We start from the raw sequence: 22,919 nt of genomic DNA on the forward strand, positions 1-22,919 counted from the left end.
CTACAAGCGCAGATGCTCCCTCTTCCTTTGAGGAGAAACAGCTTTGCTTGCAGAGGTGTCGTGGGCACTGGGCTCCCGCTTGTGTAAGCCCACGGGCATCGCCTTTGCTGCTGCAGGTGTCCCTTGGTTGCAGCGGGTGGCTGCTGGCACAAGCTATTGCTGAGAGGGGTCGGCAGGGATGTGCCCGTGTGTGCTGGCCCTCCTTTCGGGGAACAGTGCCACGCTTAGTTAGGCTTTTGTGCATAACATGGGTGAAAAGGCAAAGGGGTGGTTGTCTTCTGAGGCAGTGGTTTGGTTGGGACGTATACCAGCGCATGATGCGGTGTCAGACTGCTGCTCGGTAGCCTTGTTTGATGCATTGAGTACTGCGTTCAGCTTTGGGCCCCTCACTACAAGAAGGACATTGAGGTGTTGGAGCGTGTCCAGAGAAGGGCTACAAAGCTGGTGAGGGGTCTGGAGGACAAATCTTATGAGGAACGACTGAGGGATCTGGGGTTGTTTAGCCTGGAGAAGAGGAGGCTGAGGGGAGACCTCATCACCCTCTACAACTACCTGAAAGGAGGTTGTAGAGAGGTGGGGGCTGAGCTCTTCTCCTTGGCGACAAGTGATAGGACGAGAGGAAATGGGTTTAAGTTATGTCAGGGGAGGTTTAGTTTGAATATTAGGAAACACTTTTTCACTGAAAGGGTTATTAAACATTGGAACAGGCTGCCCAGGGAGGGGGTGGATTCACCATCCCTGGAGGTGTTTAAAAAAAGGGTAGATGTGGTACTTGGGGACATGGTTTAGAAGTGGTTTTGTCAGGGAGGTTAATGGTTGGACTTCATGATCTTAAAGGTCCCTTCCAACCTCAGCAATTCTATGATTCTGTGATTCAGACTCATATCGTAAGAGGAGTCTGCAGGAGCTGAGGCCATTGGCACTGTTCCGTTGTTGCCCTACAAGATCTCAGTGAGTCTGGTTTTTGCTTCTCCCGGGCTAGGACTTCTCTGGGTTCAGCCCGGGCAGGACCCTCTTGGCAAAGAGCAGTAGGAAATGCTTGGGCAGTTATTGCGGTATCGCCAGGGCCAGCCGCGGCAAAGCCCCGATTGTGGGAGGGTTATTGGTGTTCTCTTCTTGGGGATATGATGGAGAGGAGAAACACGCTGACTTAGGGCCCATCTCACAAGGGGACGAGGCTGAATAACCTTTCCTCTCTGCTTCCAGATAGATCTACTTACAGATAAAATGCTGATAAGTGCCTTGATCTTCAGTTCCTGATGATAAGTCTTTTAAATATTCAAGAACACTGTTCTCTCACTGCAAAAAGTGGGAGAAACTTGCACGTATTTTCTTACACTTTTTATCAGTCTTACCTGTGTGTGTTTGACTGTCTCTCAGTATGTGTTCATACAGTGCTTGATGCAATGAGACCTTAGTCTGATACAGAAAGTAATAACCAGTTTTTTAAAATTTAGGATACTTTATTTATCCATCCGAACAGCAGTTTGTCGGTCCTGTTTAAAGTAAAACTGGAAGGTAATAAGCAATTAAATGAGGGATCACAAACAAAGGTGAATCACACTATTTTTTTCAGAGACATAGTGGGTGTAGAAGTGTATGAATACTTTGTCGTACCACTCGGTGAACCTTTGTTTGCATTACAGCAACATGGAAATAACACGGAAGGGCCAGTATGTCTTTTTTCCACTTTCTAACACAACAGCAACTTTGTCCATTTGCCCTGGAAACAGAAGAGGGTGTGGATTTGCATAGCATGAGTGTTTATGCTGAAAACATCAGTTGAATGCTGTGAATGCTCAAATGCTCTTATTTATTTAAAAAAAAAAAAAAAGAAAAGAAAAAGAACAGCAACAAAAGAAAAAACCGAGTCCTTCATTATCAGCAAGTACATGAGACACGCTATTTCATTTATACCAGCTGTACTGCTTTCCACAGGGCTTGCCAGTCTCCTGAGTTACTCATTTATTGGAGGCTGGCTGTGTGTGTGTAGGGTTTTCCTGTGTTCATTGGAATTGTCCCTGTTGTTCGAATGTTGGAAGAAGCCGGTCGCAGCACAGTGCATCACGATCCTGTGCTTTTGGCATGCTTGCCAGCAGCATTTACGTGATGTGTTTCAGATTAGGCAGCTTCAGGAGAGACCGTTATGAAAGTACATGCTTCTTGTTTCATTTTAAGGGGAAATTGGAGTTTCAGTTGTGGTGGTTCTCATAGAGGTTTTGCAATAAGGGAATATATCAAATTTATTCTGAAGAATTTGCAGTCTAAATAAATTTAGGATTAGGAAGGAGGAGAAGAGAGAATGTTTACTTCTCTTTTACAGAGAATGAATTCAGGGTGTACAATTAGAACACTTGGTTTTGCTAACTCAGATTAGTTATATCTTGATAAAAATTGTTAAAAATTAACAATCCCAAATCCCCAGGCCATCGGTATTTAATTCCACCGGCTGTCTTATAGGGAAATTAGGACTTTCCATGGAAATTTTGCCTTCTGTCAGATTTTATCCAATGTTACTTAGCTTATAAACATATCTTCCTTCACAGTTGAAAGCAAAGTAGTGGCATGGTTATCCCGCAGCGCATTTCCAGTTTGTTTTTCTGGTGCTGTTTTCTGCACTCTAAGAGCAAATGGCTGTGCTTTCTGGACATGCATTGGGTTAATTTGTGTAGTGAGTGATAGCAGGAAGCCAATTAGAGTTTTCTTTTTTCCAGTGTGATAAGACACAAAATGTGAAGTTATTAATACCTCATAAATACTTCTCTTAATGTTTTTGTTCATTCAGCAGGTCATTCTTCAGTCTTGCACAGCAAAGAAATAGGATAGCAGTGCTGAAGGGGATGTTTTTGCCAACGCTGTTCAGTACAGACACGTGCTATGGTCCCTCGACTGCCGTAGCGTCTGGGCTAGCTGAACGCAGGAGGTGTTTCTGCACGCCATTCACACTTGCCTGGGACTAAGGCTGGCTTTCGGGGACGGGACAGTGAGGATAGGTCTTTTTCAGGCGCAGGTTTTCAGGTATTATGGGGTTTGGAGGCCGTTAAGTATAGTAAGGAGAGGGAGCGTTCAAGAAATGCTCAGCACTTGACAGTATGGGGCTTAAAATGCAACAAAATACCGCCTTCTTTCAAAATTAGCTGCTGAATCTTGGGAGAGATGCAATGTGTATCAGAGCAGATGGAGTACCATTTGTTACTCGTAACGAAAATTTAGTGTGGCAATTCTAACTGCAGTTTACCACAGGACTGCCTGCTGTCATCGAACACAGGAGAGCATCGCTCAGATGCTGAACTCGGACCCCTCTGTCAGGGCTGCGTGCTTGTGTGGGTTTAAAGAGCGCACACCTTGCAGATGCAGTTGGGTTTTTTCCCCTCCCTATGAATGAATTGGTCTGTTCTCCTTCATACCTTTTTATGGACAGTGCTGACTGGATGAGTCATCTGCAGTCTCAATTTAAAAGCTGATTGGCTTTTATTTTGTTTTTTATTTGTATTTCTCTTGTTTCTTTTTCCTGCAGCAGTTCAAATGACAGCTGGTTAGATTTCTGATGCACAGTCTTGCGAGGCTGAAATCGTGCAATGCGGTCTTTTACTGGTGACCACCAGAGCATGTTACAGTAAGGTTTGCAAAATGAACCTCACGGGTGGATCTGTTGTAGTTGTGGGTCTGGCTGCATCTCTCTTCCCTCTCAGGCTGTGATAGTATTACATTTTCTTCTCAGTTCATAGACCTTTTAATCTTTCTGTCCAAAGCCAGCTGGTGGGCTCTGTTGGAAGGTGAGCCTGGCTTACCAGCTTTTATGGCTTTATTGTCTTGTATCCCTCCAGTGTTTTGGGAGGGGTTTATCTTCCCAAGCATAATTGTTCCTTGTTTTCCAGTAGCTCTGCTGATTTTAGTCCAGCAAGTGTCCTCACAACTGGTTCATCTTCAGTACCTGTGATTGCAGGGTAACTTCGTACTGGCCACAGGTGATGCTGTCTTTTCCTGATGTCTGTCACGTTGTTCTCTACCTCCTAACCAAGTGATGCCTCACTTGCAGTTGGTTCCTTAAAAGATCCGGTAGCCAACAGCTGCTGTTTCTCCAGGCTGTACGTCCTACCCCGTGAAGGTGCATGAGCATCTTACCCTGGAGATCTTTGTAACTGATGCAAAGACTTGAACAAGTCGTTCCTCTAGGAGCTTGCCCCTGGCGCTTGGAGAGTTTTCTAGGCTAGAACATGGATGCCCTCAACTTAACTCGATTAAAGTGTGTTAAGCATTTCAAATCAGAGTCTATCCAAGTGGTGGTGGAAGCTCGTTACAGGCCTAGCTGTTTGTAATTGAGTTTGAGGTGACAAACCCAGCGTAACTGAGAACGGAGTGAACACGCAGAGCCTGGAGCGGCTGCAGGCGGTGGACCACTCATCAGCGGGGAGTGAACCGCAACGTCTGGTGGCGATGTTTAAGTTCACTGTTGTTAATCCATTTGTTCGTAATGTGAAGGAAGAGAGGGCTGATGTTAGTAGTCTCTTATCTTCCCTGTTTTCACCAGAAAGAAAAAGTCTTTCCCATATTCTCGGTGAGTGGAAGGCATCGTCATTGTTCCGCTTTCCAGACAGCCACTGTGCTGTGGTGGATACGCGTTCCCTCCTGTTAATACAGTCGGACAACCCAGCTTCTCTTTTCCACCCAGCCAGTTCAAAAGTCCACTTCCCTCAATGAGACTTGTTTCAGAGTTCAGGAATATTAAAACAAAACACACACACACATAAAAAAAAAAAAAGCCCAAACCAAAAAAAGCCAGCTCAACTCAGCTGTGACCGAGCGGGGCTCCGATGCTTGTGGGTTCTGTGCGTTGTGAAGAAAGCGTAGCTCTGGCTTTGATTCTTGTACGTCTCTCTCCTCACCCAGCCCCCTCGTTTCTCTGAGTTTTGTGTTAGTCACCACATAATGAGAGATTTGCAGGAGCAGTTTGTGGGTTCTGTCTTGAACATGCCATTTTAAACAGTGAAACACATAATAAAATTGCATCTGAGTTCCTTCCCAACAGCGTTAACCAATGCCATAGTAATGTTTGCGTGTGTCTCATGCTTTTTCCATAGTCTTCCCCTTGCTAAAGGAGAGTGGAATACATAAGGCAGTTGAGGGGGAGGGGGTTGGTAGACTTTTTTGTTATTTTCATGCCTATGAGAGCTGGAGCACCTCTCCTGTGAAGACGGGCTGAGAGAGTTGGGGTTGTTCAGTTGGGGTGGTTCAGTTATGCACTGATGTTATCTGTAGCTTACAAGGTGCTTATTGTTGTGGATTAGACACATGCTTGCATCGTCTGATTTTGAGATCTAGACAGTCTATCTGTCTGTCTGTCTCTTCCCCCCCACTCTGTTCCCTTGCCTCCACATCTGACCGGCAGGCGTTAGCCGGTGCCGAAGGACAGCAGCACCCATAACTTTATCTCCTTCCCTTCCTTGCAGGCGTTGTGGAAGCGTGTCTCCTGCACATGCTGAAGCGCAGGGCTGCCGGCTTCCTGCGGACTGACAAGGTGGCCGCGCTCTTCACCAAAGTTGGCAAGACGTATGCAGTAGCAGGAGACATATGCAAGAAAGTGCAGGAGCTGCAGCAGCAGGTGGAAAGCAGGTGAGGCTGAGGTCTCTTTATCACCAAAATTCATACGGTGTGTGTGCAGCATGGGGATACCCTCCAGTCCAGAGACTGCTTGGGAAATGCAAAGGGGTCTGTCTTGGCCACATTTGTTAAAGCTTTGTCTCTTTAGTGTCTCTAACTGTAAGGCGAATGTTTTTGTTTGATCAAGCTGACAGCTAGCAAAGGGACAGAGGTTGGGAATTGGGTCTTCGGTGTTTCATTTTGCTTCTCAGTATAGCGGATCAGTGCATGCAGCCCACACGGAGCAACAAAAGCGAATAACAACTGGTGATTGTAGAGTGCTCGCAGGCAGGGTATGGTGGACCAGTCTGGACTGTTGGTGGGCAGGGATGTGGGTGGCAAAAGGAACTGAAGAACAGACTTACTGGAGAAGCTGTTTTGGCATGCTTCATGCCAAACCAGTCACAAGATTTGTGGGTATTATGGTAGAAATAGTTGAGTTAAGGGATACAAAGAATGATAGGAAGAAGGATGAACTCAAGAAGAGGCGGTCAGCAGTGAGCACCACCTTATCACCTTGCTGCTTGAGGGCTTTGTCAAGAGAGCTTGATTTCAATGTGTTGCATTGAAGTCTTCCATTATTGACAGTTCTTTAAATTAGCACTTGCATTCCTCTGTAATTTTCTGGCATTTATTTTTATTAGACTTCTAATTATCAGACTTTATTATGTAGTTTTTAACAGGTACATATCTATTTTTGATATATTTTAAAATTGTGTGCCTACTGATATAGACTGGGATTTTATTAATTTTAGTTTTTTAAATGTTGGGAAGAAGGATGCTTTCTGCTGAAAATTCTCCAGCCTTCCTCCTCGGTTAAGAGCCCACATGAACCCTACTCTAACCACCAGAGACCTTTGGCTGTGTCCTCCAGCAGAAACGAGCAAATGAACTTAAATTCTGTGGTTTCTCTTGGAGAAATTTTGTGTGTTTTTTAGCTATTAACGACCACAGATTTTAAGTGCTGTAGAAAATGTGCACAGCAAAGGGACTCTATTGGGAAATAACTGCAGGGGATGGACTCGCTTCGCTGAATATATAAAATGAGACAGAAGGGCCATAGCAGTCTAATTGCTCCTGAGGCTGTGGCTTCAGAAAGCCCCTGTTCAGGATGCAATTAAACACATTTGAATTCCTCTGATGTCAGTGGTGTCATGTGTATTTCCTGACTTGGGATCGTCACTGCGTGTATATTTCCTCGTAGAGGTTTTGTCGTGGCCTAATGGAGGACCAGGGACTCCGAGTTAGAGATCTCACTCAAACCAGCACCCAACTGCTGTATTTAGTCTTTGTGATTGAACGCTTTCCGGAAAGGGGACCTGAGTGCTGTCAAAGAACAGGATCATTTGAGAATATGGATTTTCTGCTGCAGATTGTTGAATACGTCAGGATTTCTCTCCTCTTTAGGACAAAATGGAACCTTCTTTTTCTGCTATTTTAATGGAAAATTTTCTGGGAAAGAGATTAAGAGGGTTACTCATGCCCTGTGTAGCCCTATGCAGTGTATGGAGAGCCAAGGCAAACCTGCCGTACTGTGCAGAAGTAGGAAGCTCTCCCAGCGCTCAGCTTTGTCATCCCCCTTTCTCCTGATGCAGGAGTGTGGACCCATCACAAGATGTCATCATGCGCTGTTGCGGAGCTCCACAGCTTCACCACCTGCTGTGCTGTGGACACATGGCTTAGTTGCATTATGTATTTTAGGAGGAAAGGGTTTGGGGCAGTGCCCCACCAGTGTCGACAGGGGAGACTCTGTGTGGCTGGTACCACCATATAAAATTGTGCATTATGACTTGTTGCTGCATGTTAGGTATTCAGCGTGGAGCAGTGTTGTCACCTTGTCACTTCGTCTCACATAACTCATGCCGCAGGCAAAGCTAGCGGGGAGGGAGAAAGGAACACAAATTCACGTTTCAGCTACTTTGCTAGGCAGCAGGAAAGGGAAACGGAGAGAACAAACCCATTTTCCTTGTTGTGGGTCGCTTTTTAGAAACTGGAAAGCTCTAGGCAGCACATTCAGCCTCAAAATCAGCCTCTGGTTCCAAATCTGTTCAGGGCATTAATTGTCTCAACAGTGACAAGTGATAATTTGCGTCAGTGCCACCAAAGATGTGAAGGGAGCGTTGTTGTCAGTATGAAAACGTATTTTGGACACCAGTACTTAACGGATGAGAGGTGGATGCTCACTGTGGCAGGACACCCAGCATGGATAAGAGCACGTGCTGAGAAGGCACACAACGGCTCCTTGGCGTGATGCAGATTGCAGCTCCAGCAGCATGAAGCTTTGCATAGCAGGAAGCATGGTGTACTGGGGTCTACAGGGAAAAGTACCACCCTGTTCATGCGGCAAAACACCTTCCCACAGTGTGCCTGGGGCACAACGTGCCACTGTCCCATGTTAGACTGAGGTCAAGTAGATTTTCCGGGTGTTGGATACCTCCGCAGGGAGGAATGACAGCTTCCCGCGTGGTTCAGAGACCACCGTGCTGAGCAGCCCCCGCGTTCTTGTTGACAGCCACACCTGGGAAGAGGTTCCACTCTGTATAGCCAGCGTGCCATCCGGCCGCCGAAAGGTAGCATTAAGCTCCTTGTTTCTGAGGTGGACCTGTTGCTGTGCTGGCTTGTGCCGTAGGAACGAGCAGGGGGTCTTGGCTGTAAGCAAGCTCCCAGCTGGCTTCGGATGCTCATTTGCCATCGTTCTAGTTTCTCAGTTTGATGTTGCTTATCTCTTAGTCGTCTCGTTGTCATTCTGTAGGTGGTAGGAGATAGGATCTCACTGCCAAGACGCTAGCACAGGCTGTGCTGTAGCTATATATGGTGCTTTATGGAGAGAATGAAAGGCTGCGCCCAAGGAGTGCCTGATGATGGTATGGCAGGAGGTCCCTGGAAAAGCTCTGCCTGTGCTATCTCAAATCCTACTCTGTGCTTCTGGTCTCAGTGGGAATATCCCATGCTGAAATAGCTCTGTCCTTTCTTGGGGTCGGGGCTAGATTCAGCCTGAAGGTACCAGGCAAAGCTGGGAGCCAAGAATCTTCTTTTTACCATCCTCCCTGTAGCTTTCCCAACAAAGTGTGAAGCTTTGTGTGATAAGCAGCAAACTTCTGTTCATCAAGTGCTACTTATTTTCTGCTACACTTTGCATGTTGGTTGTTTTTCATTCTTTTGTGGTCTATGGTCTGCAGTGGATTTACGGCTAATTCATTTCAGCCTAGTATGTGGGAGTTTTGGAGGAGCTCAAATGTTGGGCTTTTCCTAAACCTCTGGAAGCTGAAAAGGTATTTTTGGTAGGTGACTACCTAGCCCAGCCTGAGATTCCTCATACAGGCCTGTTTGGGGGCTTTTTTAGAGCTTGTTTAGCCTCTTAGCATCTGTTTGTGAATTAGATAATCACAGAATCACAGAATTGTCTTTACAGATTTCTCCTATTCTCCTATTCATAATTCAGAACTGAGGCAACCTAAATCATTAGAGCCGTGGTTTTCAGAAAGTCCCTGACAGTGGACTGACTAAAACTCCATACCCCAGTGGTAGTGAGGATAACACAGGAATGTAGACGGGTAGTACAGTACAGATACGTGTTTGTCAGGTGCTGTGTATTCCAACACCTCTCCACGCAGCCTTTCACTGGAGTTTTCTGTGAGGAGAAGAGTCCGAGTTCTGACTACTTTTACTTTATCTCCTTTTGCAGGAAAAATCAGCCAAATGGGCAGGAGCCCCTCAAGAGGCAGGGATCAACCACGAGCAAAACACCTGTCCTGACACCTCAGGCCATCAAACACATATGGGTTCGCACAGCATTGATTGAGAAAGTGCTCGACAAGATTGTGCAGTATATTGTCGATAATTGCAGGTAAGGAAAGAATCAGAAGCGCTGGGACTTGTTGGACTGATGTGTTTAGGTATCTGCAACGTGGGATTTCATCAAAAGTCTTCTGCAAACTTCTGCGATGCAGACTTCTGGTAAGAATAAAACCTGTTGCACAGGCAGTTATAAAAAAACATACTTTCATTCTGAATCATTGATAGTGTTTCAGACTTACAAAAAACGTTAATAGCCATACAGCTTTCCAGAAATCAGCTAAAAAACTAACTTGAGTATATTAGGTACCCAAAGTCTAGTGGGACCTATACCTTAGTGGAACAGAAATGTGTTCTAATAGGTCAGGAGTGCTGAATTCACTTAGGTTAGTTGAAAATAATCCTTTGCAACTTTAGGATGCCAGGGAAGAACATGGCCTTGCAGATGAAAGAAGGGGAGATGAGTTTAGAACAGGAGGAGTTAATGACAAAACCTTAGGGTTGTGAAAACTGGTTCTTTGAATCATGTTTCCCTTTTAGAAAAGTCAAGCTTTGTGTAAAGTGAATCTTCCCTAGCAAAACTGGAGAAGAGCATCAGTGCTTTATGGATGTAATCCACAGGGACTCTTTAAGAGGAAAAGACAAGTCCTTTCTATTCGATCATTGCTTCCTACTGTCCAGCATTAGCCTTGGTTTCCCAAGAGGTGGGTTTTAACTTTTTACCCTTCCTACCCTCCCATAACTGATAAAGAAGAATTATGGGCCGCACTGGGGACAATTTCCCATAAGAAAGAGAAAAAGAGGAACTCTCAACCTTGATGTGGTTCCAGAAAGGTACGTCTGTACCCACTGCTATTGCAATTTGTTCACAGTGGTGCTCCTGTAATTCTGCACTGGGGGGACACATTCTTGGCTGTCCAAAGCCCCTGGGTCTGAACAAGGAAGAGAGCTAGGGCAGAGGAACTAATTTTCACTGTATTTTCCAAGTTTGTGTTACTGTTTTCCTTGTCATCGGCTTTATTTTCATGATCTATCTTGCCACTAAAAAGAAAGAGAATGGAAGAAAGGTTTTTGTGCTGTTTAGAGAAAAACTGTTGCTCTGTGATATCTAATGCCAGTTTGTTTTAAGAGCTGCGTGTGGAAGAAACAGTGGGAGGGTTGGCTGTGTCCCAGAGACATAGTTAATGAAAGGATTTTAGTCCATTGTACCACTGTGTCTGCTGATACATGGATACAAGGATTTTTCTTTTTTTCTTTTTTTTTTTTTTTTTCCACATAATTCACCTGGAGGCACGTCAAGAGAGTTTGGTCTCAATTGTTCCATACTGGGTATGGTAGATGTTTGCCTTACTGCCTTCTCCATCCATTCAGATGAGTTAGGATCAGGTCCTTAATTGCAGGTGTGTGATTTTGAGAACCTGACTCAGGGAATAAAAGGTTTGTTCTCATGCATTCTTGTGACAAAACTGCTCAAAATGCTCCGTGTTTAAGTCCTTCAGCTCTTCTATTCTTGAGGAAGAGAAGGTGGTTTAGAGTTTGAGCCCCATCTAGTGGAAGAGACAGCAGAGGATAATGACAGTTCAGGAAATGTGGGTGTTTTGATTTTTTGGCTATGTGGTTTTACAAGTCAGCTTTGCCTGCTGTGATGGGAAGACTTTGGGGTCATTGCAAGAGCTACTATTTGTAGCAGTTCATTGTTCTTGACAGTGTTTCAAGATTATTCCTCACAGATGGAAGAGATGTTCGAGAATGTGTGCATCTCTCGGTCTCTGTGGAGAACTGACAAAATTGCTTGCGGAGAGTTATTGTTTGTCTCCATATTGCATTAGTGCCCAAAGCCCCAAATCAAATATACTGGGTAAACACATTTAGCAAAAGGCAAGCTCTCCTGCCTCTCAAGAGCTCAGCTCCAAAACAGATGAGGCAGAATGAGCATACGGAGCGGAAGTGACTTGCCTGAGATTACACAGCTAATCAAGGGCAGACTGTGGATCCGAAGTAGGAGGGGTGGTCATCTTGTTAAATATAGCAGTCTGGAGTGTAGGTTTATGGGACTGGTTGTTCTAGGCTCCTTTTATGCTCCGTGGAGATCTAGTCAATGTTGTTGGTGCAGTTTAGGAAATTATCTAATTCTAGAGCAGATGTCTAAAATAGGCTAAATTAACTTCTCCATAGCTTTCTTACAATGTATTTTAATGATCTTCAGAAACCGTTCAGGACACACCATGTTGTAAAAGCCGCCTTTACCTGCAAACCCAGCACAAGTTTTCTTCTTTATGAGATCAGTGGATGAGCCAGTCAAGCTCCATTAGAGCTTTTAGAGGAGACGCATGCATCGGTGATTTCTAGATAATCCCAGCAACTGCTTTTCCTCTACCTGTCAAGTTCAGGAAATATATGGGGTTTGGATCCCTTTGGTCCTGTCTCCGACTGTTTAGTTTTCTTATCAGCCCATTGTGTGAGAGAGTGTGTTTGACAATCACAGCAAAATTTTGTTGCTGGAATTTTTGTGTTAGAACCGTAACTAAAACCAAGCTTTGAAAATGCGTTCTGCTTCAGTACAAGCACAGCACTCCAGATGCACAGCCTAGATGCCGCCTGCAGCCTTGGTAACACTCTTAAGCTCTTAAGTCTTCCCTTTCATATAAGTAATTTAATTGTCTGAACTTGCTCTTGAAATGAGTGTTTGGCCTCAGTTTTTATTAAGTATGATGTCTGACCTGGAATGTGAGTTCAGTAGTCAAGCTGTCCCCTGCGCACACGCTGGACTCCCACTGGGCTCCTGGGGGGCACAGCAAAGCTGAAGGCATTGTCAGGCTGATGGCAGCGTGTCTCCCTTCTCCGCCCTTCTCTCTTTTGCTTCCTTTGCCATACTTTCTGGTAAGCAGTAGCGTGTGATACTTTGAAAGTCAATGGACTCATGCTACTAGGAGGCACAAGAGCTTTTAAAAATAGCAACCAGGTTTTAACTGGGCTCTAATCTTTTATTTCTAGTAAATACTATGAAAAAGAAGCTTTACTGGCAGATCCTGTTTGTGGCCCAATACTGGCTTCTCTTCTAGGTGAGTTCTTGCAAAGTTACTTCTTATGGTAAAGAGAATAAACTGTTTCTTAGAACAGTTTGTATTATGACGGTGTTACAAAAGGTGACTCTTATGTCTAGCATGTAGATTCTATTTGAGTGTAGCGTGTAGATTCTATTTATAATAGAAGATGTTGTTTTGTTGCAAACGAGACCAGGAGAGACCGGTCATCTGGTTTTATTATTAAATGTTCATTGGATCAGAGAACAAAATGGGAATGGCTTTTTACTGAACGCTTGCTAGCAGGCTCCAACTACCAATGCTGCTGTGGAAGTGTATTGTGTCCTTCAGGAATATTTTTATACAGCCCTAGATAACAGACCTGATAGGTTTTTATGTGTATTGTCTCTATTATGGGCTGATTCTGCAGGATCATTAAGCGATCATTAAAATTCACTTGGCTTGAGAAGGAAATCTCGCTTTCGGTACTTGGCCAGCAGGATAAGATTAAGTATGTTCCTCAGCAGACTCAGAAGGTGTCTGTTTTGGGCTGTTTTCTTAGTTGGACCCTGTGCTCTGGAGTACACCAAGCTAAAAACAGCAGATCACTACTGGACAGACCCGTCAGCAGATGAGCTTGTTCAGCGACACCGGATTCACGGCGTACACGGCCGCCAAGACTCTCCTTCGAAGCGCCCAGCCCTGGGAGTAGGTATTTACTGTGTAGCTATTTCTGAGTTAAGGCACAGGTTGATAATAAAAACAACCCCAGGAGGGAGAGATCGGATTCCAGAACAACCTTTCTGTAATGGAGCCTTTATCACAGATTAGAAGTCCATTTGGGCCCAAATGTCCTCTATCTGTATGTAGAGAAGTTTGAGATCCGGGACTAAATTCTGTGGCTTTTGACGCTTGTGATCTGACCAGGAGTTCAGAAGAAATTATGAGCTGCCTTGGTCAGGGGGGAGCAAGAGAGTCCAGGGCATTTCCCTGCAAGGTCTCCTGGCTCCAGAAGAAGTTCCACTCTACAGAGATTGGTCCAAATGGAACTGTTCCTGTTTTATTGGCCTGCCGGTACAGTCATTCCTGTCCTACCTGATCTGCCTTCACTCTGTGTGTATGTCTGTGCGCTAGATCCGGAAACGGCATTCAAGTGGGAGCACGTCAGAAGATCGCTTTGCTGCTTCGGCAAGAGAGTATGTGGAGTCTTTGCACCAGAATTCCCGAACACACCTTTTGTATGGGAAAAACAACGTCTTAGTCCAGCCGGTGAGTACTTTCAGTTTTGGGCCAATACACACAGCTGCTGCCTGGCTGTGATTTGAGAAGTCAGTGGTATAGGTAAGGATGTAACTTAGGCTTGTCAAGTACTCGCTTAATGTCTCGTCCTCCGGACAGTGCTGCCTTCCCACTTGACTCTGTTATGCTGAGGTAGATTAAGACGTGACAAATGCTTTCACTGCCTGACCAGTGTGATCTGTGAAGGGAGACTATAGGTAGGAATAAACACACTGGACTGTATTTCATAAACCCAGTGACCGTCCTGTGGTTTTTACCCCTCTTTCTAATAGCAACATTAAATATCAGTACTTTCGACGTTAAGGTTTCTCTGAGCCATTCCTAGATAATGCACTGCTCTGGAACTTGTGGGTCGTGGGAAGACTGGAGCGCGACAATTACAGTCGTGCACTTGAGTCACCTGGATTGTCTCTTTGTTGCTTCTGCGAACAGAAAGATGACTTGGAGGCAATTCCTGGGTATCTCTCCCTTCATCAGTCAGCAGATAGTTTGACATTAAAATGGACTCCAAATCAGCTGATGAATGGAACCCTTGGAGATTCAGAGCTGGAGAAAAGGTAGTCATTGTGTTCAGGAAAAGATCGGAAGCATTCATGGTGTTTATTTCTTGTATATTTGGCAATATGACATAAGTGTAACAAGGCTGATTTAACTGAAGGGCTTCTGAATAGTGCAGAAGTTGAGGTGTCAGACAGCTTGGGTTCTGTTCCTGTTTTGCTACAGATTACAGGACCTTTGGAAAGTTGTTTAATGCACTTGGATATGAGGCCTTTTCAAAAGGAAAACAAGAGCCTGCTTTTCCAGGTGTTTGGGAGAAAAGCCTCAACGCTACCTTCCATCTTCACGCTTCTAGTACCTCCCTTCAGAGGGTCACAAATCCCTTGGCAAGCATGGCTAATTTCAGCCTCAAAAGAGAGACCTGCAATGTCATTGTCTTGCAGTAGATCAGTTACTCATCTAATCTGGCATTCTGCTTCAGTAGAAAGACAGGTAAAGTCTTGATCCAGGCAGGTATGCCTCCTCAGGGAGTGCTTCCTTCAGCCCCAGAGCAGTGCTCTCAAACGCTTAATCCACAGTATTCTTTTTCTAAAACTTCATGCATATTTTTCAGTAGAACATTACTGACGCCCTCTCCCCTTGCTTTTATTGCTCAACTCTGTCGAGGTTGTTCTCAGAAGGGTTTGGAGCTCTTTCCAGTGTTTAATCTGTAAGCTCGAGCCCCGATGGATTTACGTGCTGCTGCCCATAAGTCACATGTGCAAGACGGAACTGAACCCGGCTGTCCTGAAACCCCCCACAAGACCTTCGTGAAGTCTGTGCCCCGGGGATTTTAATCTTAGCCAGGGCATTGTGTAGCCTGGTGTGGGGGAGTGGGGGTGAAGGGGAGGTGAAGGGGGAGAGGGGGATGATATGAAGGCTGGTGCCAGATGGATCCACTGTGGAGAAGTAGTTCCTTTGCTTTTTACTTGACTATTAATTTACTTTAATTGACCCAATTTAATAAGCAGTTATTAACTTAGGAGAGTCTTTTTATTGGGTGCTTGGAATCACAAGCACTCCTGAATATGGAAAAAAAAAAATGTTTCCTGCACTTTTTCCTTCCCTTTTAGTGTTTACTGGGACTACGCATTAATAGTGCCACTCAGCCAGATCGTCTGCATTCACTGCCATCAGCAAAGTAAGCATAAACCTTCTTCTCTCTCTCTGCCGGGTGAATGTTAATGCTGCTAATACCACTGCCCTTTTATATGGGGCCTGTTACGGGTTTATTGCAAAAGGACACAAACCATTTTTCTTCTTCAGATGTCTTCACTGAAAGGCCTGGTAAGAACTCCTCTGCCTAACACCGCTCCAGTTGTCAGCTGCTTTCTGTGTGCTTTGTTTTTTCTCTGTACTTTGGTTTTTCTGAGCATCTGTGCAGGACAGCACTTAGGGGAGACTGCCAGCAGCAGGTATTAAACATAGAAGCTTTGGCTTTATAAGCACAGGCCTCCATCCACTGACCGTTACAAAAAAGGAGAGCGGGAAAAAAAAGCAGGTCTGCCAGCCACGTCTATAGTGGGTTCATCAACCTGTAGAAAGGGACTGTGTGTAACCAGAACCACCCCCTGTCACCCTCTGACCACCCAGTTCTCGGTAGCCCATTCTGCTCAATGTCAGGAGAGGAATCTGGGACAAAATGTCTCTCCTGCTGCTTTCCTTACCACAAGCCTGAAGTCAAAATCACAGAGCAATGACAAAGGACATTTAGAAATTTTATTTGGAGTCAGATTTGAGTTACAGTTGGACTAAAGGACCTTCTGAACAAAGGGCATGTTTTAGAAGACAGTTTATGTATATTGCTTTCAAATACATAAGCAGGAGAGCCACCCGAATGATTGCTTTTCCTCCCTCAGAGTCATTAACACTTCTAACTAGTTATGGATGGGAGGGGACAAGTGTTAAAACCTAGAATCCTAGCTGGTAGAGGATGACAATTGCAATGTTAGTTCAGGTCTGTTTGCCTCACTGCGATCGGCTTCCCCGGGACACTTTGTGCCTGTCCGGTGTTTCACTGACTGGTCTGAGGCATCGCCACTCGGTTTTGTGGCAGTTCCGTAGGAAAAGGGGAATTAAATGACAGAGGTGAAACATGACGGCCTTTGTTGTTCTTCACTGAGAAAGGTGTTTCAGTATCAGGTGCCAGGCGTACATGTACACAACGTGATTTTTGTTGTTTGCACAAGATGACAGACACTTGGCGGTCCTGCCACAGCACCTGGCTGCCAGACTGCAACTTGCACAGCCACGCTGCGGAACATCCTGCTCCTGGAGACCCCCCTTCACCCCGGTGGCTCCAGATGCCTCATTCATTCAGTTTTGGAAAAGAAAATTAAGAACCTACTTCACTTATGTTCTTTGGAAAATTGTACAAGAAGCAGATTATTATGCTTAAAAGAGTATCCGGAGCCCAAGGTGGTTGTCCTTATTTGTGCTAAACTTCTAGTGGCAGTGAAGATTTTACAACAGGGAATGTGACGTGCTAATTCTCACAAGAATAAAGCTGACAGCCTCTGGTTGTATCCACTAGGTTGGTTTTCATTCCAAATCATGTGTCCTTTGTCAAATTTTGTCATACACCAGAGACTTAGTTTAGTTATTCCTTTATTATTTATTAAAATGGTGTTCAGAATCACTTTAAATGTTTCTGCGTATCACGGTTTGCTTGTATCTTGAGCTTCTTTAGGACTAAAGGACTGAGATCATCCCTAGATTGCATTGTGACTTAGAGGTTTATTTATCTACTTAGAGGTGATCACACATAAAATTTTCTTAGAGGGTAAGGGCAAAAAATAGAGGTTTCGGTGTAACAGTATGGACTCCCCTTGTCCTCCTTTGCAGCAGAAAGCAGATGGACATTAGTCTTGGTGAGTCAGGATGGAACTCAGAGACCCCCGCTGCACTTCCCCCAAGGGGGTCACCTCCTCGCGTTTCTTTCCTGTCTGGAAAATGGTCTTCTGCCTCGTGGTCAGCTGGAACCACCACTTTGGTCCCAGCAGGGCAAGGTACTGCCTTTTCTGATGAGCTGCTTGTAGCAGGTGGGGCTGATCTTAATGTCTTTGTTCAACCAGCATCCCGCTCCACAGAGCCTGGGCATTGATTTCCAGCTGCTTTATAGTAAAATCGGAGGCAAAATAACTCCATTCAGTCCAATTTGATACTTATACAGGTAGTCCATAAAAATTGTTCATACCTTCATTGCCCCATTAAGCAATGAATTGGAATCTGCTATTGTTCCAAAATACGAACCCAAACGACAGGGACCAAGACTCAAATGGAGTGGGACACACTTGCTGTCAGCAGCTTGGATTATTGAAGAAGCTGGTGCCCAACTCCCACGGATTACAAGAAAAAGCTGTAGTTTAAGTACACAGAAAAGTTGTGTTAAGTACCCCTAAACCACCTGCTAGATATGATTCTACTGTTGTTTTCTCCCTCACCTCTTCCCAGCATTGGAAGTTTAGTTTTAAGATGCCAAAGGTCTGAAGTACTTAGTTTGTTGTGCTCTGTTAGTCATTCACAGCTGAATGTATGGAATCTTTATTTCCTCTAGGGTAAGGTATTTCCAAAGCTTCGAAAACGCAACAGCAACAAATCAGTGGACGTAGAGGAAGTGCCAGCTGAGGACACTTCTACAGACTATGTGTTCAGAATTATCTATCCAGGACACAAGCATGATAACAGTAAGTGCCTTTGTTCTGCTTTGTTAAAAAAACAAACAAACAAACAAACAAAAAAAAAAACCAAACAAACCAAAAACCATGAAGTAATATCCTGGGAAGTAACTGCAGGTCAAAGACAAGCCAGGGTTTTTTTGGGGGAAAAAACACCCTATCACAAAATTTCATTGTGATAGGTACAGCTTACTGTAGGTTTCCTTAATGCAGTGAAACTTGTTATCTTAGTGGAAATGGAGTTGAGGTGGGGAATCTTACTTACATTTCCTCTGTATTTTGCAGAGAAAGTTTTCAAAATACTCCCCTGGGCTTGTAAACCGAGACTAAAAGTACAAAGATTGCTTGACTAGGCAGGAGCAGTTTTGCTCCTGAAGTGAGGATATTTTTACTGGCCGCACTGCTTGCTCATAATGTTGTTATTAGAAAAAAAAAACATAAACTCAACTCTTGAAGTACCCCAAGAACTCCCTGGCCTAAGTTTTCCTGACTTGGAAGCAAGAACTTAACAATGGATAAATAAAGGCCCTTCCAAGGAAACTAAATGAATTCCCAAGCACCAAACCACCTCATGTCATCAGTGAATACAAATTCCTTACATGCAAGAAGGCATTTGAGGTAGTTCTCAAACAGCATGTTCGGTTTTATTCCCCTTGGCAAAGAAGCAAGAATTTCCCAGGAAGATCAGACCCTAAAGTTTACAGGGGATTTGGATTTACTGCTCATATTGGGACTTACTGCAGCTGAAAAAGCAGAAATCTCAACTGAACCCTCCTTACCCCAGGGACTGAACCATGGTGACCATGCTTTACTAGGGCTTCTGGATGCGCACAGGTAAGTTCTGCACACACCAGCAAAAGCATGTTTTGCCTTTGCCTGAACCAAGGGGACTGCAGATTCCGTGGGCGCATTCAGCACAGACCTGCCTGTTGAGCACAAGGCAGAGCGAGCCGGCTCCTGCCTCGGGCTTCCTTCAGAGGTCTGTACCCTGCGCGTCTGCGGTGCCAGACAGAGCAGAATGTTCGCTGTCCAGATGCATCTGGCACAGGTTTCAGAGTGGAAAAGAAGCCACAGCATTGATAAGGGCACGGTGAAGGACAGAAGCTAGTTGGAGCCAAGAATTCCCATGGAGTTTTGCTAAAAAGCATCCTCGCCTCCTGCAGGCTGGCACTGGGGCCTTTCCCCATTGCCGCGATATGACACGTGTGCTCTGGGAACACAGCCTGTGCACTGTCAAAAGGTGGCCTGCGTTTGGTGGAGCATGCTTTTTTTCTGTAAGAAACTCATTTTTCATAGCCATTTACAGGAGCTTGTGCCTTCAGGAAGAGGGCAGGGTTCAAGTCATTTGTCTTTGCTGAACATGTCCTTTTGAGCTTTCCCGCAGAATCGAGTTCTCTCTTCTTATGCTCCTCTTTCACTATTTTCTTTGAGCAGTAACTATTAACTACCACCACTTAGCTGCCAGCCGCTCTGCCTCTGTTGACGATGATGAGGAGGAGGAAGATAAGCTACACGCAATGCTATCAATGATCTGCTCTCGGAACCTCACAGCTCCTAATAGGATGAAAGGTTTTTATCCTCCTCCCCCTGTGTCCCAGAGCTCTATTGCAGCTCGTTCCACTGATGCGTACAACAGTGTTGGCATTATTCAGGGAAAAACATTTCACTCACGCCATGAGATCTGGAGATTGAGTTGACTGTGCAGAGAGGCTGGGAGCACGCTCACAACCTATGGGAAGCGGAAACAACAGCATCTTCCCTCTCCTTTGAGCGTGTGGGCTGCTGAACAGACAAACCTCCTCTCCTTCCGGAGGCTTCCTGGCCTCCCTTCGTAAAAGCTGGATACTAGAGCACATTCTCGCACGGGAAGGAGGCAGTATAACAGGTCTTTGTATTCTCCCTCCGCGAGTTAGTCGCGTACAGCGTGACAGACTGGGGAGGGCAGCCTTGCATAGGAAGGATCAAAGGTGAACCATTACAGCAGTGGTAGTGATGTGCTGGGCAAAGTCAGCAATGGAGTGTGCCTGTGTAGACAGAATAAGGCAGAAGTGTGGTGAGTTACAATTTCAGCCCAGGGATGGTGCGAGTATGCACACTCCCTCTCCCGGTTTGAGGTAAAACAGAACCCCACGCTTTGGATACCTCCATAAGGGAGCAGGAGCGTGCAGAGAAGATTGGATGGAGATGCAGTGCCTTTCTGGGCTCGTGTTCTTTTGTTCCACTTCGTGCATTCATAGGCTTAGGGGAGGTTCACATCATCAGCTGCAAGACTCTCCACCCTCCAAAAATCTGTCATCTAATTCTTTTCCTAAGGCAGTTCATAACAGATGTATTGAGTTGGTATTCTCAAGAAGTGTATGTCTTGGCAGACATTCAGGATGTAGTAGCGTAGGTCTGGAGACCGAGATGTCCGTGCTCCATCAAAGGAGGAAGCTGAACGGTGTACAAAATAATCCATTCCTCAGGCCACCCCCCTCCTGCACAGCGTGGATTCTAAGGCTTGCAGTTGTCCAGAAGACAAGCAGGTGCTGTTGAGGCCTCTCCGCTAGTTCATGTGGTATCTCTTCCCACCCTGGGCTTGCCAGTTACTGCACAGCTTCAGTACCACCAGGCGTTGGGCCTTGGTACCTCTTGAGTGCATGCGCCGAATCTGGCATGCTCCTGTTCTAATCAAAACAACAGCCTCCGCCTCTTCCCAGGGACTGGAGTGTATCAGCAAGAACAGAACCGGCTCTGTTATCGGGCTGTAAAGTAGCTGTCAGAAGTTTGACATCTGCAGAGGAAGTAGGAAGGAGAGCAACTGCTCGCGAGTTTGGCTCTTGTCTGTATTTTTCATTCATTACATTAGCACGAACGTGCTTTTTCTGTATTTCTGTTTCCTAAGAAAAACACAATGTGTCTTGACTCCAGATAAGACGCTCATACCTTTAAATAGCCGAGCAATGATTGTGGTTCCCAATGGGTGTTAGCCCTGGTCTGGTGGGACTGACTGTAGGAGACAATAATTGTGTTGCATCTCCGTGTAGTGCTTAAGCTCCGTTTAGGCTGGATATGAACATGTGTCCAAGGAGATCCTCCTCGTGTCTTGTAGGCTGCCCACACGCTTACCCCAAGGCAGTAGCCCCCACAAACTGATAAAGCCCAGCCCAAGTTAATAAGGAGTTCTTGGGCAGTATGGATGGAAAGAAACTCCAAAAATACCGTGGTCCCCTTGAAAAGAGATACTGTTTTAGGAAGTTTCTGCGTATCGTAACTGATCAGTCTGGATATGGGTGATAATGGAAAGGAAGATCTAACACTGCCACATACACAGGCTAAGAGGCTAAAGCTACGATCCAGAAACACAATTTAGTCTTTAGTCAGGTGATGGAAATTTTAAGTTATCCCACCAGAACAGCTGTCAGATATCTGCTTTTGCTTATTATTATACCTCAAACCAGGACAGATCTAGAAAGTGATGGTAGAGTTAGGAATATGTCTGCCATTTGCATAGTGGTTCCTGCTGAACTAGACTGGATTGGCTGTTGTCTCTCCAGCAGCATCCCTTTTCAATAATGACAGCACTGTTGTAGAGGTTTGCGAGCCATCTGCTTTTTACATTTTGCAACATGCTCGACTTTTGCATGTAGCTGAAATTACAGATAACACCACCACAATTAAATAAAAGATGCTGTTCACTCTAATTCTTCACTAATTCAGGTACCTTTCATCTGAATCTTTAGGTTCTGTGGGGTTCTTTCCTTGTTTCTCTAAAAAATAAAATAAAAAATTAAAACTGAAAAACCCACTTTTCTTGTCTGTAGAGGGGAGGCAAAAAATAATGATCTAAAAATGTTTGTCCAGTGGTTTTTATTTGAACCCAATTAGAAGCTGCAATAAATACTGGGTCATTCAGCTCCTTCCTGAAGAATTAAGGTGAAGAGCATTTTTGCATCACACTTTGTTTTGTGAAATGAAATACTTGTGACTGCTTCCGCATGAGCCTGTGCTTTTTCTGTTAACAAATGTTTTCACTCCACTCCTTCCTCACCTTTGCCCACTTTCTAATAGGCACTACTAAAATGCTTTATGCTGCCTTGATTTCAAATGCATGAGATGGTTTGGAATTGCCCCTATCACCACCCAACAAATGTATGTTTTAAAAGCACGGCCCAGGGGACTGGATTTTGCTTACAAATGTTAATTTAGTGACATACAGTATTATGGCATTTGCCTTAATTTTAATCACGGGTGAGCTGAAAGGCCAGTTATTTATTATAAACCAAAAAACCCACGAGCTCAAATGCCAGCTGGGAAGATTGAAGAGCTGAAGCCAAGCTTTCTGAAGGCAACTGGTGGGTTTTGGAGGTTGCCTTCCAGTAGGCGGGTAAAAAGGCAAATAGATTTGGTGGAGCAGGGATAACTCCAGGAGCTGCACTGTGCTGTTGGATCACGTTTTCCTGCAGAGTATCGTACTTTTATAAACATAGTGTTATTAGTAGGACCTGAACTATCCTTCTGCGCTAAATATTTCAGGATCTGGTTCTGAGGGGAAAAGAAACATCTTCTGAAAATAACTGAACCAGTTTGTCTTAATTTCTTTTATGCTCACACTTTCACTCTAGCCGGACTAGCAGTTACATGGCTGATTCCAGGAACTGCAAAATGAAATTCTGAGACCTGAATTAAATAGGAGGTCAGGTTAGATGATCTCTTCTGGCCATAACTAGCATTACCATAGCATCATGCAAGAACCAGTTTTAGTTGTCACTGCAGCGCCCTTTTCTCTATTCTCTTGAAACACAAGCTGGGATGTGCATGGGCAAGAAAGGGGGAAACGGTGAACGGATCTGACTTCATGGGAAGTGGCCGCGTGCAGCATGCAGCGGGTTTAGATGTGCCCAGAGCAGTATTCCTGAGGTCACGTCACTAGGATGGTGCTCTCCCCTTTTTGGAATCCAGGCTGAGA

At 44.9% G+C, this 22,919-nt stretch overlaps 1 protein-coding gene across 1 annotated transcript in view; it reads left to right on the forward strand.

Moving 5' to 3' along the window:
• The window catches only part of SGSM2 (small G protein signaling modulator 2), a gene marked incomplete at its 5' end in the record, with an annotated part of 62,523 nt that overhangs the window by 24,307 nt on the left and 15,297 nt on the right, over positions 1-22,919 (forward strand). Inside the window, 10 exons of the mRNA XM_082493051.1 lie at positions 5,451-5,613; positions 9,326-9,487; positions 12,430-12,497; positions 13,021-13,166; positions 13,593-13,727; positions 14,190-14,314; positions 15,368-15,435; positions 17,142-17,302; positions 17,851-17,980; positions 19,406-19,540. Coding sequence (XP_082349177.1) covers positions 5,451-5,613; positions 9,326-9,487; positions 12,430-12,497; positions 13,021-13,166; positions 13,593-13,727; positions 14,190-14,314; positions 15,368-15,435; positions 17,142-17,302; positions 17,851-17,980; positions 19,406-19,540 — 1,293 coding nt within the window. The remainder of the gene's footprint in view (positions 1-5,450; positions 5,614-9,325; positions 9,488-12,429; positions 12,498-13,020; positions 13,167-13,592; positions 13,728-14,189; positions 14,315-15,367; positions 15,436-17,141; positions 17,303-17,850; positions 17,981-19,405; positions 19,541-22,919) is intronic.

Source organism: Vanellus vanellus (assembly GCF_965231255.1).
Source record: "Vanellus vanellus genome assembly, chromosome: 19".
Classification (NCBI taxonomy): domain Eukaryota; kingdom Metazoa; phylum Chordata; class Aves; order Charadriiformes; family Charadriidae; genus Vanellus; species Vanellus vanellus.